We start from the raw sequence: 17505 nt of genomic DNA on the forward strand, positions 1-17505 counted from the left end.
ACAGACACATGAACAGTTGTACACACATACACACACGCGTGCACGCATGCTCTCTCTCTCTCTCTCTCTCTCTCTCTCTCTCTCTCTCTCCCCAGAGGCCTCTACTGACCCATACCTCTGCCACAGGCTGTCCTTGAGCCTTCCCTTCCTACCATAGCAGGTTCCACTCAACCCCTTCAATGCTTTCCTTGCTCCGCTTTCCCAACAGTGAACATGAAGAAAAGCTAAGGCTCATGAATGAGTCTGGAGTTTGCTGTTTGTTTTGTTTTGAACAACGAGTAATCCCGGGGCCTTGGGGAACTTGCAATTTGGCCGGAAAACTGAAAGGTCAGTACTTTAAAATTGAGAATCTGTAAACAGATACAATGGGAGGCCCAGTGAGGACAGGTTCTCTCGTGGAGGCAAACTCCACGCAGGGGACAAATGCCAGGTCCCGAGGGTCAAGGTGGAAGGACAAGAAGCCTCCCTCCATCGGGAAAGTTTTAGTCTTTATGGAGTCCTGCAAGCTGGAAGTCGAAGGCCCTGGTTTTCATTTCGTCCCCTCCCCCACAGCTCAGCTCTGGTTGCCCTCTGAGATGATTAAAACCAAAAGAATTTCAGTGTCTGGAATTCACTTTTCACCACGGTGCCGTTGGCTTCCTTTTCTCTCCTGCAGCCTTTCCTCTTGGGAGAGCCCGTTTGCTTCACTCCTTTCTTCTGGCTCTGAGATGGCTCCCAGTACACACCAATTAACTTTGTTTTCATTTGGGGGGGTGGGGAGCTGAAGGGATGGGGAGCTGAGGGGTCTCAGGCAAAGGGGAAAGAGGAAGGATGGGTGGAGGGACCTTGATCTTGCTGGTTAAAATTCCCAGAAAAAGAAAAGAGGCAAAACAGCTCTCAGAGAAAGAAATCTGCCAAATGTTTATATTCCCACAAGACTGAAAAACCTTTTCATAGACCAAAGCTAAAGTTCAGAGAAAAGCCAGAGCATGCTTCTTCAGGGGGAACATTTTATCAACATGAATACATAAGTACCCACACCCTTGGTGGGGTCCCCACATCCCCCACAGGCCAGGGCATCTAGCCCCAGGGCAGTGTGTGTGTGTGTGTGTGTGTGTGTGTGTGTGTGTGTGCAGTAATTGGTATTTACATACATTTGTATTTGTGGTGGTGGGGGTGTATGAGTGTGGTTATATGTAGGAGTGTGCTGGAGTGTGTATGGGGGCGTGGAATTATATGTGTGGGGTGTGTATGTGTGTATAGGTATAAATGCATGCTTGTATGTCTCTGTCTCTGTATGCTTACGTGTGTGTATGGGGGGGTGCACATGCATATGTGTTGGGGAGTTCCCACACATCTTACTCCAAGCCCATATCAGATCTAAAAATGTATTCACACATCCACTGCCCCTCTAGGTCCTGAGCACAACAGCTCCTGCATTCCTAGCTGTCTTTCTCTGACACTGGCCGTTCTGACAGAGGCTCACAAGATGAAACAGAAGACCCAGGACCAGCCTTTGGAGAACTCCCACTAGATGGTTATTGGACAATCGTCCATCCATAAAGTATCTTAGAGAATGAATGATCTTCTTGTTTTGTGCTTGGAAAAATCCAAGTCGCTAAGGTCATTCTCTCAGGAGCACTGTGGGGCTAGAATCCCCACCCGCACTCATGGTTCATGCTATTTCCACAGTGCCTCCAGATGTAGCTTTTCTTATTATAGTGCCCAGGAAACTAGAAGCTGCAAACCTTCCTCAACTGGAGAAGACAAGCCTCTTGCTATACAGGCCCTAAGGCTTGAAGCTGATGCTCTCATCCTCTCAGTGGGAGGCAGCCCTGGCCAAAAAGCTTGATTTGTGGAGAGCAATGGAAAACCGCATGGAGACAGAGTGGCCTAGCTGCCAGGGCTCTGCGTATTGGCACACCCAGCAGTGGTGCCCAGGGAGACTCTTGATCCCACCCTCCAGCCAGGAAACGGAGAAGGTCCTCTCTTACCAGCTTTATAAGAAGTGGGTGGACCTTACTGGCCTTCGCTAGGCACAGGCTAGCTGCATCCATCAGCGGTGACAATGGGACAGACAGCAACTGCCATTTGCTAACAGTGCCTTGCCGGGCCAGAGACTCTCCTTTGGATGTTAAGCAAAACAGTCTCAAAATTTTCAAGATTCTCATTTACCAAAAAGGAAACTGAGACTTGGCGAGGTCTGAATGCTGGCTGATAGCAACGAAGTAGGGACCCTTACATCTCATCTGACAGACTGAGGGCGGCGGACCCTTCAGGATCCACTGAAGCCCAAGCCGCAGAGATGTGTTCCTCATGGTTTCTTCTGTTTTGCTTTCTGATTTTTTTTTGTTTTGTTTTAAGTAAACTTCACTATATAAAGGACTTGCAAATAAATAAAAACATCACACACCAAAACTAGCCAGACCCAAAGTCTACCATCTTAATGAACATAAGCATTTGGACTGGCATTTGAAGCAGAAGCTGTGAAGTTTCTCCTTAAACCCTACACTTTTAGGACCTAAGACGGACTCAGCCACCACCAAAACCAAAACCAAAACCAAAACAGTACCCAACAGAATCGGAAAAAGAAAAACATTAACTTTATATTCTCTTCCATAATCTGTGCAGCTCACCTGTGCTGATGCCACCTCCATGTTGGATTTGCTAGGTAAACTTAAAACTTGTCTCCCATGTGCCTCTCAGATCCACCATCTAAATGTGCATCCTTTATTTACCTCGGAATTAGATATGTAAGGGAAGCCTGATGGGTAAGTAGTGACCTTAGGTCTAGAGGCTGCAAGAGTCACAGAGCCTCCCCTTCTTGCCAATGCTCTAAACCCACTGCTGGTCACAACTGGATTGAACTTGATGTTGCATGGGCCAGTTACTCACTCTTCCTGAACTCTGAAGATCTCAGTCAATACTCTTCTCATCTCTAAAATGGGGCAGTAAACATATTGAGACCCACGTGGCACTGCCCCCAAGAGAAGGCGATGGACGAATGCCTGGCCTTTCCCTCCATCAGGTTATCCTGGTCATTGGCTGTTCATTCCCATAGCTTCAAACCCCAGGGCATGCCCTGCTTCTCACCTCTGGGTCTCCAGTCACAGCCATGCTGCTACCATCTCAACTGTGCCCGCTTTTCAGGGAATGTACCCTTCACTCAGACTCCTCAACAGTGCTACCCACCCCCCAAGCCTTGTGACTACGTGCATCTCCTCCTCCACTGTGACCCCAAACATCTGAAAGAGCCTATGATATATAACGCAGTGAAGAAAGTCTATCATGAGAGGATGCCTTCCAATGGAACACTAGCAGGGCCCTGGTCCTGTGTTCCCCTCACCAATCCACATGTCCCTTCCCTGTCCCTTTCTTAACCTGACTCACTGGCTGCCACCTCCCCCACATTCCTCCAGCATGTGTCTATCTGCTCTCCCCTCTCTCTCCCTTCCTTCCCACCCCCCTCTACGATGCTGCTGCTGCAGGCTTGGAGCAGGAGGTTATGAAAATGAGCTTCGTGCCCAGGAGACTGTAATTATCTGCTAAGTGTGAAAGCCAGAGTGATTAATTAAGAGATAATAAAAAGAAAAGGAGGGTGAGAGGGGGGCCTCGCCACTTCGCTTTGATGATAGAACCTGAGGTGAGCCAAGCAATTAGGGGAATCTTTATCGAGAGTTAGCTGTAATCCACAAATTATTAAGCACCAAATGCTTCAGGAGAGCCATGCATTCTTGCCTAGTGACAGACAGAGGACAGCAGGATTAAGAGAGCTGAGAACACCTATCCAGGGACAGGGAGAGCTGAGCTAGAGACTGGGGCTAGCAGGGTTGCTGGAGGACAGCCACAGAGCAGGATGCACTCACTGTCCCAAGCCAGGCGACACAGCACAGGCAACGTCTGTGGGACTCTAGGCCCTGGCTGTCTGGCCTCCCTATCCTTGAAAAAGGGAACCAGGTTACCCTAGGGCTCACTGTAGTCCTCTTCCACAGAGGCCCAGCCCTTCCTCTTGAAGGACTGACATCTCATCCCATCCTTAAAGGAGTAGGGGTTGCTTACCACACACAGCAGTGGGGAAGTATATCACACAGGCTGCAGATATAGATGCTTGTATATGGGGCCACAGCTGACATGACCACACCACAGTGGTCAGGTCTCAGAGGTTCTAACCTCACACCCCTAATCAGGAAGACCTCCCTGGGCCTCGGTTTCTCCCACTAGACTCTCCTACCAGGTAGTCAGGCTCCTTTACCTTTCTCTCAAGTCCTGCCCTCTATCTCCTGCCCCAGCTGGTTCCACTGTTCCTGGCTGTTTTCTCTCCAGGCCTCCCAGGGTCATCTTCCTAACTGGCCATGACTCAGCTCCAGCTTCTCTCTCCATCTTCTTCACAATACGTGCTCACTAGACACATCAGTAACATGGGAGAGCCACACAGGCAAAGTTAGGTTGAGGACACTCCTGACGTCAGGAGACCTGGTCATGAATGGGCTCACCCTGCCCCCACCCGCCTTTCCAGGTTCCTTACCTAATAACCAGGCTTCAGTAGTACCCACAGCTCCTTTCTCAGCCTGGCCACTCAGAGGAAGATAAAGAGGCCCTCAAGCTATACCTACAGTTAGTGGGAGGTCCTAGTGCTATGAATCTTGACCAAAGACCCCATAGAGTGACAACCTCAGTCAGACCTTTAAAGAGAACTTCTTGGTGTCCCTGGAGCCTGGGAGAGTCTTAACTCTCATCTCTCAGGTCTTGCTTCTGAATAAAGGAAGCATGCCATGAAGTTTGAAGAAATAAACTGTTGGAGAAAAATGATTTATCCATATATAGAGAGTGCTGTAGATGCATTTGGTTTCAACCTCTAATTATGGTTTCCATGCAGGAGCAGGAAAGATTCAGGTTGGACACAAAGAACTTCCTATTTGCTACAGTCAGGTCTGAGAGAGGACAGCGCTAATAAAATTCCTTTCTCTTTAAAAAGGGGCCAAACATTGATTTCCAAATTCATTTAATCCGTCCAGCCAGCCTCAACAGAGGCATCTTGGGAATCTGAAGACAGTGTTCTTAGAGGATCACCACACCACTGTTTTGCATTCCTGACCTCAAGTTCTTTCTGTCCCAGGACGCCAAACCTCATGGCTCTCACTCCTCCTTGTTTGTATCTTGCAAGCTCCCCAGGCTGATTCTGCTAGTTACCCTTGCACTTGCAGAGAACTGCATGAACTTGTTTTCTGGGGTATAGGAGCAAACAAGAGATTTAGTGGGGTGCCAGTCCGCTAGTAGACAGGACTCTTCCACAGAGGCAGTGGGAGGCTGCGGTGGTGGCGCATGCCTTTAATCCCTGCCCTCAGGGGGCAGAGGCACGCAGATCTCTTTGAGTTCAAGGCCAGCCTGGTCTACAGGGTGAGTTCCAGGACAACTAGGACGACACAAGGAAACACTGTCTAGAAACAAAACAAAACAAAAAGAAGCCAGGAGACAATTGAGAGGGGTCTGTAGGTTGAGCATCTCTTATGTAGGAGTGAGAAACTGGCCCGTACAGAGACGATACCCACTGCTCCCCCAAGCCACATCCAGGTAAGCCATAGCCTCTCTTCCTTCTCGGTCACACATCTTGTTCACGATCCAAGCTAAAGCCAGTAAGGGCAAGGTTATAGCTAGAAGCTCTGTTAAAATATTTCTCTCAAACCTCCTATGATGAATCATGAAAACTCAAAAACAAAACAAAACAAAAGAGTGGAAATGATGGCTCAGGCATGGGAGAGTTTCCAGCAACATGCAGTCTGGGGCTTTCAACTCTGAAGCAGGAAGTATGGGAAGATCTGGCAAGGGGGTGGGGCTGGAGTTGGGCAGGTGGCAGGGAGAGCCCTGAGGGATCAGCCTCAGGGGTAAGGAGGCTCCCTCTTCTGCTTTCCTAAAACTAGCATATCAATGCCTCCAGATCAGCCTCCCATCCAAACTGTTTTAAGAGCAAGCTCTGCCAAGGAATTTTGTTCTCCCTTGATTCCCTTTAGAAGACAAACAAAAGCATCCTCCCTCTCACACCTCAATAGGATCCTGCAGCAACAACACTACCAGGGAATCTCTGGCCAAGGCAGAATCTGTTTTCCAGGGGTCCTTCAAAGCTTGAAACTTTTGTCCTAACATAAAGAGCTGATGCTTCTGCAGTGACTCTTACAGGATGCAGATTAGCTACAAGTATGTGATGAGGAAACTGCAGCTTACAAAGGGTAAAAGACCACTCAGTCTCCTAACACAGAATAACAGACTGAATTCTAAAACAGAGTGCCACGCCCAGCCCCACCCCAGGGTCCCCCATCCCTGAAACCTCAGAGTACAAAGCGTAGGAATCACATCATTGGTTGCCTCCCAAGTTCACTTCCTCGGCACCACTAAGGCATTTGGCTCATCACAGCTCCTCTCTCCCTCTGTCCCCCTCTTCAGATTTGTCTTGCACTGTGAACCTCGAAAAATCAAGCACTGTGCTTTGCTAAAAGGTTTGGTGAGCACCAAACCCTCTGCTTCCGACATCATGTCATTCAAATTGCCAGTCACCCTGGGGGGTAGGGACAACCATCTGCACTTTATAGCCAAGGAAGCAAGCCAAGGCTCTAAGGGACACACAGTGCCCAACTCTGGCAAAAAAGGCTTAATACTCCTATAGTCCCCTGGTTAAGTGGTGGTATCCTAGGAGACTCTCGGTTACCTGTTTTTACAGAGTAAGCTGTGTTACATCATGACCCAGGAGTGAAATTGAAAGTGTGTGCAAAACCCTCTTATGCAAATATTACCAATTTCTCCGTGCGCTGCATAAACAGAGCACAAGAGTGGTACAGGCAGTCCAAAAGTCATTCCCACTTGCCTGGGCCAGGCATCATAATAGTTTGCAGAGGTGGATATTCCTTTCTAGTTATCCCTGACTCATACTAGCCTTAAAATGAGATTGCACTCTCACTCCACGAACTGACCAGGGATGAGCGATGTCCCCAGGTGAGGTAGGGAAAGAGGCGCATCAAGGCCAGCATCATCCACAAAGTAGCCAGTGCTGGCACTGAATGGTGCCCACTCTGTCAGCAAAGCCACAGTGAGCATGGAGGGGAGGGGCCTTTGTGGAGACTCTGGGGACCCCATACCACAATGCAGTCCAGGTGGCAGATTTCCTGAAGGAGTTGGGAGATGAGGTGGGACAGATCCAAAGAGCAGTGGGTAAGATCCTGGGGCTGGAGGTCATAGAGGAAGCATCCCATGGTCTAGGTAGGAAGCCCTCGGTTGCTTAAAAATGAAGAAGAAGAAAACTACTATTTTTCTAAGAGCTGCCAGCATGCCCAGCCCTGGGTTTTCGTTGCTTAGAAAATGCCTTCTTCTGCTCCACTCTGTTTTCAGTCCCTCTGGCCATCTCTTCCTTCCCTATAATAAGCTCTCAGTTAAATGAACAGAATGTGGGAAGAAACAGTTAAAAGGGCCTCATGGTGGGGCAATGTTGGGTAATGGAGCACATAGGGCCCCAGGCTGTGCATGGAGAATTCGGGGAGGGGGAATAATAATAAAACCTCAGCTGAGCTGATTAGGAGAAAGTTAATTTAGAAATCAGCTCTGCTGGGCAGGAGCGGGGGCTGGGGAGAGGAAAGTGGACACAAGAGGTTGGGAGACTGAGGAAAGGGTGTATTCCACAAACTGCCTTTGTTCTTACAAATCAAAATCCTCAGGCAGAAGGAAGGCTCGGTCCTGGGGAGTCCTTGGCTCCTTCCTTCTGGAGCAGGGGCACAAGGATTCTCCAGAGACAGGACATCTAGCTGCCCAGCACTCCAGCGCAGCTGAAGGCACAGCGAGCAAGCGAGCCACTTCCTACCATGTACTCCCAGTTTCAAGCATCCAGCAGGAAAGTCAGACTCCCAGCATTTTTCGCATACTTCTCTTGCAACCTCTGCTTTGCAGGACTGTCTGTCTGTGTTTATAGATGCACCTCCCACGGCAGGCTGGGAGTGCCTCAAGGACAGGACTAAATCTCACCTTCTAATCCCCAGGCCTAGGATCACCACACACACACACACACACACACACACACACACACACACACCACACCAGCCAGTGCTTGTTTCCCCTGTCTCCTTGCCAGGGCCTCTCTGAGGAGGTTCCCACTGAAATCCCAGGAAGCTCAACTCCCTGCTGAGGCCCTAAGAAATCCTGAGACACTCTATCCCTAAGTAACCAGTGTTAGGGCTGCAGACACAGTCTGAGACTGACCGGGAAAGTCTAAACCTGGTGCTTCTCTCAACCCCGGACAATATAGACTATGCCCAGGCTCAGAGTGGACAAAGACAAATGGCTCTGACTCAACTCCAGGTATCTGGGTAAGGAGGCCCTCTGCCTTCTCTCTGCTGAACCTTGCTTCCAGAGAGCTTTACCATATGCCAAAGGACTCTCCAAGAGCACCCCCACTTCCAGGCTCCAAATCCAGGTCACAGACTGGGGACTTCCAATGACACTTTTATAATGGCTTCTATTCACTTTCACCTAGCCAAATTGATCTTTATTTCATTTGCACATTTTACTTTATTACTTTTTATTTTACCATAGGGGCTACAAATCTCTACAGCAGCTCTCGCAGGTTAGGATTTTGGAGGAGGGGAAGACTGGATGGAGAAAGATATAAAGACCATGACTTGTTTTCAACACACTCTCTGTTTAAAACTCAGAAGACCCAAGATGCAAGAGGCAGAGGCATCCTACCTGAGCTACGAGGTGAGACATATCAACAGAACAAAGCAGTCCGCAGTGGGGGCGCACGCCTTTAATCCCAGCACTCTGGAGGCAGAGGCAGGCAGATCTCCGCGAGTTTGAGGCCAGCCTGGTCTACAAAGCTAGTTCCAGGACAGCCAGAGCTAAACAAAACAAAACAAAACAACCAAACAACAGGAACAACAAAAACAATAACAAAAAAATTAAGAAAGAAAAGAATAAAGTTCAGCTGACTTCGAGGGCTGTCTTTGAACCAGCCAGTCCTCAGGGCTTAGTCAGCAGTCTCTGGCTTGAGCTCATCTCAGCAGATCTGCCTCTTCCCAGACTATATCCTCCGAGCCCCCACCTCACTCCAAAGTCTTCCTGCTTCTGCCTGCCTGCCAGCCACACACCTTGACTTGGGAAGGTGGACCTGTGGGGTGTTCTTTCTCTGCTTGCTACATACATATCCATCCCTAACTCTAAGACCACTTCTCCCAGGGAGCTGTCGAAATCACTGTAGCCCATAGCAAACTCCTCTCTGCTAAAATCCTCCAGCTCTGGCCTTCACACTACTGTAGCAGCAACTTAATACCAACCTACAAACCTATACACACACACACACACACACACACACACACACACACACACACACACACACAGAATCAGTCAGTTAGTGTGTGTGTAGTATGTTTGGGGGTTTTAGTATCTAGATAAGAAGAAACTACATAGTATAATTTTTAAAATTATTCCACATAATTTGTACCCATTTTCCAAGTAATTATACTCGTTTTTTTTTAATTAGTTGTCCCCATTTTGTGGAAGAAGAAACTGAGGCCAATGGAGTTGAATAATTTCACATAAAAGATAAAGACCCTTAAGAGTAGAGATAGTAACTTACTCATCTTGTAGTATGCAATCTATCCATGTGCTCTCTCTCAGTATGGTTCTATTGGTAGTGCTGAAGGCTGAGCTTAGGTGGGGCTTGCACATTAGCATGTGCTCAACCACTAGGCTTCATTCCAGTCCCATAATGATGCTTGGGGTCAGTGAGAAAATGCCCACCCCTAAGGAAGCACAAGATTCTACCGCCTAGCAATAGGATTGTGCTATGTACAGATAAACACTGTGATGTTGACCCAGCTGAAGAAAGTACCTAATGAAGGCCTTGCCACCATTATTCCTACCTTATGGCTATACCGTTCTGATCATGAAGCCATGAGTGACTGAACATTCCTGGTGAGGGAAATAACTAATTCTGCATTTTCTCCACAGCCTCCGGTTAGGATATACTCCTCATATTGCCTCAGAAGGAAATGCAGGTCAGAGAGAACAAGCAATCCTGTCCTAAAGAAGAATTTATTATTCTTAAGCCAAGTTAGGAAGCTGGGGAGAGAGATAACACACGTAGAATCGCTTCCTGAAATAGCCCCACTGGGCCTTGAGTGCTACATGAGACTCAGAATTCTGCTATCCCTTCTCTGACTCAAAAACCCAGACCCCATGGTATTCTGGGAGATTCTGACAGCACCTTCCCAGGGCTCAGACCCAGAGTGAAGCAGTAGTATTATCTCCTGGAAAACTAATGGCATTTGCTAGAGATTTCTAGCCCAGATTTAAGAGCCTCCATCTTGAAGAGGGTGGCTGGCTGCAGGGCCCATTTATTTCAATACCATCCCAATTTTGTCGAATGGGTTTGAGAAGGGCAGAGACGGATGAGCACTGCAGTCCCCAGAGACGAGTGAGGTTAATAAAAGTTGCTGAAGAAATTAAATGTGTAGGAAGGAGAAACTGGGAGCCCCCTTCCACATGGGAGAAGCTGATAGAGGGAGAGCAGAATAGAAAGAAAAATGATCTTCAGGGGCAGCTAGGAGATGCAGAAGCTTCCATCCTGGGTGCCGTAAGGACTCCATCAAGTCCACACTGTCTGAAAAGCAAGACTGGAAAGGTGAAGAGAGCAGGGGATGAAAGACGCAGAGGGGCCAGAGTCAGGGAGCACGGGATACAAGGGCTCTGGCTCTCCCAGCCTGGCAGCGTGTATACCTATGAGAGGAGATGCAGAACATGCAACACAAGGAGTCAGGAGGTCTGCTACAGCCACAAAGAAAAATGGTGGGATGCTGCTGTCCAGATGTGCCTGGGGGAGGGCAGTGTACGCTCCCATAACATGGGACCCCCACCTATAGGCTTGCATGTGTCAACACTACTAAAGAGGCTGACACCCACAGCCTTCAGGAGTGTCTTTCTGTGATCTGTTCCCATTCACTATGCTCAAGTCACTGACAGTTTCTCATCCTGACTCTGTCTACCATTGGCTATGTCCTCTTGGACAATTCGTTTAACTTATTTAGGCCTCTGCTTGTCCATCTATAAAATGGAACAACAACTAGTAAGTACTACTATTCCAGGCTAAACCCGGAGTAGCCCTTCCCTGAGCATGCGTGCATGGCTCCCTTCTCCACGCTGAGAGCCACTCTGCATCTAGGCTCCTAGGACTCTCTACTCCCTGGTCTCACATTTCAAGATCAAGAACACAGCAACCTCTTTCTCCTCCTCCACCAAAACCCCCAGCCTTTTCCAGGTCAAAGCCTCCTCTGAGAGACGGCCAGCCCGACTGGCCTGGAGCCCTGGGAAGAGCTGGAGAGCAAAGGGAAGGCAGGAGGGTGCAGCTCTGTCAGAGGCTCTCTGAGCAGCTTCCCTGCCTGCCTTCAGAGGGAACGTGGCCCAGAAGCTGGGGAGATTAAGAACCGTGCATCCCAGCCACTTCCTTCATTTCAGCCTGCAGCCTCGCACAAGGCATCTAACTTCCCTGGAACTCCATTTTCTCCTCTACTAAATGGAAAAATAACAATGATCCTGCCTATATCACATGATAATCTATCAAATGTTATGGCACATGTGACAGCTACTAAAATCTGAAAGCGTTACATAGTTACAAAGCTGGAAGACAGACAGGGAAGACAGGAGAAGGGGGGAACTAGGCTTAGAGCTCAGTGAGGAAGCACTTGCCTAGCCCTGGGCTTGATTCCATCACCAACCCCCACCCAATTCCCCACCTCTACCCCCCCCCCCAAACACACCTGAAACCCTAAGAGGAAAGAGACTGAAGCAAGGCAAACCTCTTTTTGATGGGTATTAATGTTTGGCTCCCACCTCTGGATGATGATACCAAACCCAAGGTAACTAAGGCTGGACTAGCACTCCTAGCTACAAAACTACAGATAATTACGCAGCCTATCTCAGAGGACTGGTGCCTGGAACAAGACAGCAGGCCTAGGTTCTCCTCCCGTCTAATAGAGGTTGCCAACACAGATAAGCTTTGTGGAGACATAAAAGGGCTTGGATCAGGGTGTTAACACTCTGGAGATGGCCCTCAGCGAGCTGTTTAACCTCTCAATTTTGGTTTTCTTATCTATGGAACGGCAGGAGCATCAGTTTTGAAAAGCACACAGCAGGAACTCAGAGAAAGGTAATGCTGATACCTTGGTATGTTGCTGACCTCCCATGATCCCTTTCAGGACCTGAGGCCAGGCAGATCTCTAGGGAACCGGCTGAAAGGCAAAGCAGAGCCCCTCCAGGTGAGCATAACAGGACACCAAAGTCCTCAGCCTCTACTACTAGCTTGGAGGCTAAGGGTGAGAGGCACAGGCTGTCTCCAGACTCCACACAGTGCATCAACGCTTGCCTGGTCCTGACACTACCGAGACAGCTTGGAGGGGACGGGGCAAGGCTCCACGTATAAATCCATGGATTAGAAAAGCTAGGTTTCATCTAAGAAACAAACACAAGGGTATAAATCCTGTTTGGCAAGTAAAGCCTTTTAAAGAAATAACCAGCAGAATCATAAAGAAAGAGTAACCCAAAACTATAGGGCAGAATCTCAGAATAAAAGACTGTTTTTAAATGTCTAAATGCTATTATTACCTTAATGAAACAATCTTTTTCTCCCCACTTACTGCACCACAGACCAGAGGTGGGGGTGGGGGAAGAGATCCTGTCCCAGACCTCTATCAGTCCCTGCTAGCTGAGAGTGTAGGTTTTGAACCAGCTGGTTTCTATCACTGCCTATCTTATACATCTGAACCTCAGTTTCTCATCTAGGAAAAAAGGAATTGATTGCCCAGCCTATCTCGGGGGGAATGTTGTACAGCTTAAGTTAATATGCATTTAAAGTCATTAACATGAGAGCTCACTAAATGATCTGTGTTAGTTCTCACATTGAAACACCCCACCTTCTCATTTCACACAAAAGCTCCAACTTTTCCGCTGTGCCCTCCTCCCCTCAGGTCACTCCTGCAGACATTTTCTGAGGGCACCAACCAGGGAGAAAGCTGAAATTGTGTCTTTTAGGAAGGCCTACCCGGCCCAGGTTCTCTCTGTGAGAAGCAAAGCACTGGCTGACTGAAGCAGTAGACATGGTATTGGGAGGCAAAGAGAACCATAAGCAGGAAGATAAGAGGGGGCAGTCCTCTCAACATCTGTTCACATGTGTTCAGACACATGCTCCTAACACAGTTGCTGAACACGTCTGTGCCAGACAACACCCATGCACTTTTCATAGATTAATATGTTAATAACCCATGGATATATATATATATATATATGTATATATAAAATCAATCACCATCCCCACTTTACATATAAGCAAACTGAGGCACCCACAGAGCCTATAACCTCTTCAGGATACCAACATGGAGGAGCTGAATGTAAGTCTCTGATTTTATCTATTTATTCACCTATATATTTATTTATTGGGGACTTAAAATTCACCTTGACTGGCCTGAAACTTGGTATATGTAGTCCAATGTGGCCTTGAACTCAAAGCCTCAGCCTCTTGAATACTAGAATTTCAAGCATACCAGGCTGAGACTGTGACATCATCACCATTTAATATGCCCTCTCTTCTGCAGTGCAGATCACTCAGCAACTGGATATTAAGGGGCACTGACTATATGCACAGCGATGTGCCCATATTGGAGCACAAGAGAGAAGTGAGTCCCAAGGGATCTTGAAGGAGGCTTCCTCAGAATGCAGTTCTCTGCAAGCACTGGGTAAGCCGACAGCTTCCTTATCAGACCCCACTAGAAAGGCAAAGTGAGGGGGTGGCGTGGGGGGGAGTGGACATCAGCCACCCAGTGGTAATAAGGAGCAAGGGTTGGAAGAACTGAATGCCCCCTCCTTCCTACCCTGCCTGAGTGTTGCAGATGCCTGCCTGTGGCTCCCAGTACTTGCTTCACGGCCACCTTTGCATTCCAGTAGAAGGCTGAAGATGGAAGCCAATCAAAGTCAAAGGAAGACCTGATAGCTTGGTTTCTGCCCCCTTCCCCTACATCTACCCCAGCTCCATACCCAGCTTTGGGCAGAAGTAGGACATGGGAGTGCGTGGCACGCATATGTGTGCAGAACAGAGCTGTAGAATCAGACTCACAGTTCTCTGCCAGGATATAACTGTGCACAGGGAGCGAAATGCTGGAAACATAGGAGGCCCTTGGGCCTCTTTGTTTTACCCCTTAGTCTCCTTGGAGCAAAGGCAGAACAGACAGAAGGAGCTTGGGGTGAGGGGGTGCCTAAGGACGAGATTTTCCTCCTATAGCCAGAGCCACCAGCCTCAGGAGGCAGCTCCCACGGGGACCATCCTGTCAGCCCACATTGCTCTGATTAACTACAATCCTTCCTTTTCAATTTCTCCTCCCTGAGACTAGGGAGGGAGAAAAATCTCCTAGAAAATGAATAAATATTTCAATTTTCAGCGCAATCAGTCTGGGGAGCTGGGGCGTGATGGACGAGGCAGCGGGGGAGGGGGAAGATAATGGTTTTCATTTAGATAAGATACAGAAAATTATTTAGTAAAAAATGAAGATAGATGAAACCCATCGACAGTCTTTAGAATACGGCTGTTATTTCTCAGCGAGGCTGAATTTCCCCTTCCTGGCTCTTCCCTGTTCTCAGTTTTGCTGCTCCTCAGACTACCTCTCCTCTTCCTCACTTCCCACTGCCATCCCTCCTCCTCCAGCTCACAGCCAACCACACTGTGTACTCTCCCTGCCTTGGCCTCAGCTTGCCACTGTCCCTATGTCCCCATTTCTCCCCCCTAAGGGTCTCCTCCCCAACCCTCCACCGAGGAGCGGCTCTCCTGACTCCCCTCTCCCTTTGCTTTCCTCCCCAACAACCCTCCCCAAACACACATCTGCACCCCTCTGCAGTTCTTGCTTTCACCTCTGATAAGAGTCAAGTAGGCTGGGGTTCAGTTGCCTTCCCTAGCCACACCCACCCACAATGATGGACAGGTACTCGGCAAGCATTTTTTTCCTGACCTCCAGTCAACCGGGATTCAAGCTACATGTCTCTCATGTTTGCTAACTGCAGCTTCTGTTTCTTAAAGCTCGTTCTATTTGGTTGGAATATGAGGGCTGCAAGAGAAGGGCAGAGAGATGCCTGCTTCTGACACCTATCAGAACTGACACAGCTGCCCCTCCACCCGCCATGCTCTTCCCCTCCCCCTCTCCAGCAACCTGGCTTGAACAAAGTCAGAACTTAACTTATCTTCCCAACTTTCTGACAAGTGGCCAACCTGAAACCAGGCCTTCTTTTCTCCCTCCCCCTAACTCGACTCCTGCTCTCACACAGCGGATGTGTGCCTTCTCATGTTCTAAGAGGGTCCTGAGGCTCCAGGGAGGGAAAGGGAATCGAGACCCCTAAGCTAAGCCAAGCTTTGCCTTCAGAGCTGGAGGAGAGAGGGCTAGCAAAGGGGGGGGGGGCTCAGTGGAGCACCCCACCCCCTACACACACACACACACACACACACACACACACCATTCAGGAGAGGAAGAGAGCTGGCCAATGCCTGGGGCTGTTTCCATTCTGCGGCTTCTCTCTTTCCAGATCACTCACCCACCCCAGTGAGAGACCACCTCCTCCATTTTGAAGACTGTAACATCTCTGTAGGCGCCTGCCTATAAGAATGTCTGCCCCAAGTTTCTTTGTTTACTCTATGGCTGGGGTATGTGGAAGCAATTCTGTGTGAGTGAGTGCTATGTCCTTTGAATGTAGCAAACATGTATGTACAGTTTAAGTTTGATGCCAGGGTATAACTAGGCAAGTGTGTGTCAGCTTAGAAGAGGAATCTTCCTTCTTCAGAGGTGTCAATCAGTGTCTTTGTGTATGTGTCTGTCTCCATGTGTGTGTGTGTGGGGGGGGGGGTCGTCTCCTTAGGTGAGTAGTGTGTCTCCATGTCTCTGCTGGAAGCTATCTGTGTCTGATTTCTGTGTTCCAGTTCAGGCGAAGGGCTCGACAGTGTTAAATCTTCCTTGGAGTCAGTCTCAGGAGGCAAAACCGTTTTCCTGCAGACCCCAGGCCTGGCTGGGGTTTGGACCCTTGGCTCCTTCACGTGCATCCAGCCCAGTGTACCTGAATGCACACATCTCTCTTCCACTCTTCCTACCAGCTCTGCCCAGCTAGTTCCAAAGGAGCCTCAGAAATCTGCACTTTTCTGACCCGAAGTGAGTGCCTGGCTCAGTCAACTCCCCTTCCCCTGAACCCAGACAACCCTGGTATCTTGACTTCTACCTCCCACCCACAGCCTCCAGGGCGGGGGACCGAATATAGCCTTCCTTTGAGGGGCAGCCCCAAGCAGTATGCAGCCGCACATCAGATGAAGGTGACTGTAGGCTGGATTGGGGTAGCAGGATCCCTCAGCCTCATCTTAGGGAGCCTGCGTCTGTGTTTTCCACGCACTCCGCCCCCCAAATCTGAAATCCCATCTCCTCCCAGCCTTTCTCTTGCCCAGGACCCAGTAGTCCGGTCCTGGGCCCACGAAGTGGAGGGATGGAGGAAGGACTGCCAGGAACTGGAAGAAAGACTTTGAGCACTCCGATCCCTTTTCTACTCGGATCTCGGGTTTTGCGACCTAAGTTCTCTGTTCTCCCGCGCAGCCAGAGGAAGCAAGTTGGGCCGCTTCACCAAGAACTCCTCGGTGTTCTCCGGGAAACTCCGCGCCCTTTCCCTGGACTCCCTAGCCCGCGGCTGGGGCTTACCTTGTGAGAAAGTGTTGTAGAGAGTGAGGATCCAGATGAGGAGGCTCAGCATGCTGTCCGCCCGCCGCTGGGCCCAAGTCGGCGCGAGCGGGGCCGCCGCTGGCTCTCTCTCCTCCCTCCCGCCCTTGCACACAAGGCGCACACTCGCTTGCCTCTCTAGCCGCGGGCTCGCTCCCCTGGCCCCTCCTCTCGTCCCGCGCCCCCTAATAATTTCTGCCCTCCGGCTTTATCTCTCGGGGCCTCTCTCAACCTCCGCGCCGCGCGCTCTCTCTCCCTCTCCCTCTCTTCCCTCCCCGGCTCCCTCCCTCTCTTCCTGACGTCTGCTCTCCCTCCGACGGCGCCTCCCTCCACTGCCCTCCCCTGGTCCCCCAACGCGCGCGCACACACTCGCTCCGCTCGCTAGAACCGAGATGGGAGGAGAGCAAAGAGAAAGGAATTGAGGGCAGAGGCAAGGGGTGGGGAGGGGTGGGGAGAACGCGGCGTCGCAGGCTCTGGAGCAAGGACCGCTGGGTCCTGGCCCACCAGTGCTTGGTGCGAGACCTACTTTTACCCCCAGTGGTGTAACTGAGCCGGGCATGGGGTGGCAGCCAGGACTGAGGACGAACCTTCATCAATTTGGATGACTGTGTTAGGAGGGGTGTGCTTCTTATGCGTCTGGGGGATGGGGGTGTAAAAGCTTTAAGATCTCTTCTTCGTTTTAATCCCAAACCCCAGAATCTAACCCTAGATGCCTAAATTAAGAATTCTCAATTAACTCGAGAGTGTTGGAGAGGGAGAAGCT

At 49.6% G+C, this 17505-nt stretch overlaps 1 protein-coding gene across 6 annotated transcripts in view; it reads right to left on the bottom strand.

Moving 5' to 3' along the window:
• The window catches only part of Kirrel1 (kirre like nephrin family adhesion molecule 1), a 96201-nt gene extending 79125 nt beyond the window's left edge, over positions 1–17076 (bottom strand). For 2 of the 6 annotated variants that reach the window (XM_021157514.1, XM_021157515.1), the window contains exon 1: positions 16725–17076. Coding sequence is in view for 1 of the 6 variants with exons in the window: in XM_029475393.1 (XP_029331253.1) it covers positions 16725–16776 (52 nt within the window). In the remaining 5 variants the exon portion in view is untranslated. The remainder of the gene's footprint in view (positions 1–16724) is intronic. The other 4 variants (XM_029475393.1, XM_029475391.1, XM_029475392.1 and 1 more) reach the window with 4 other exon arrangements.
• Between the last annotated feature and the right edge of the window lie 429 nt (positions 17077–17505).

This window comes from Mus caroli, chromosome 3, assembly GCF_900094665.2.
Source record: "Mus caroli chromosome 3, CAROLI_EIJ_v1.1, whole genome shotgun sequence".
NCBI lineage: Eukaryota > Metazoa > Chordata > Mammalia > Rodentia > Muridae > Mus > Mus caroli.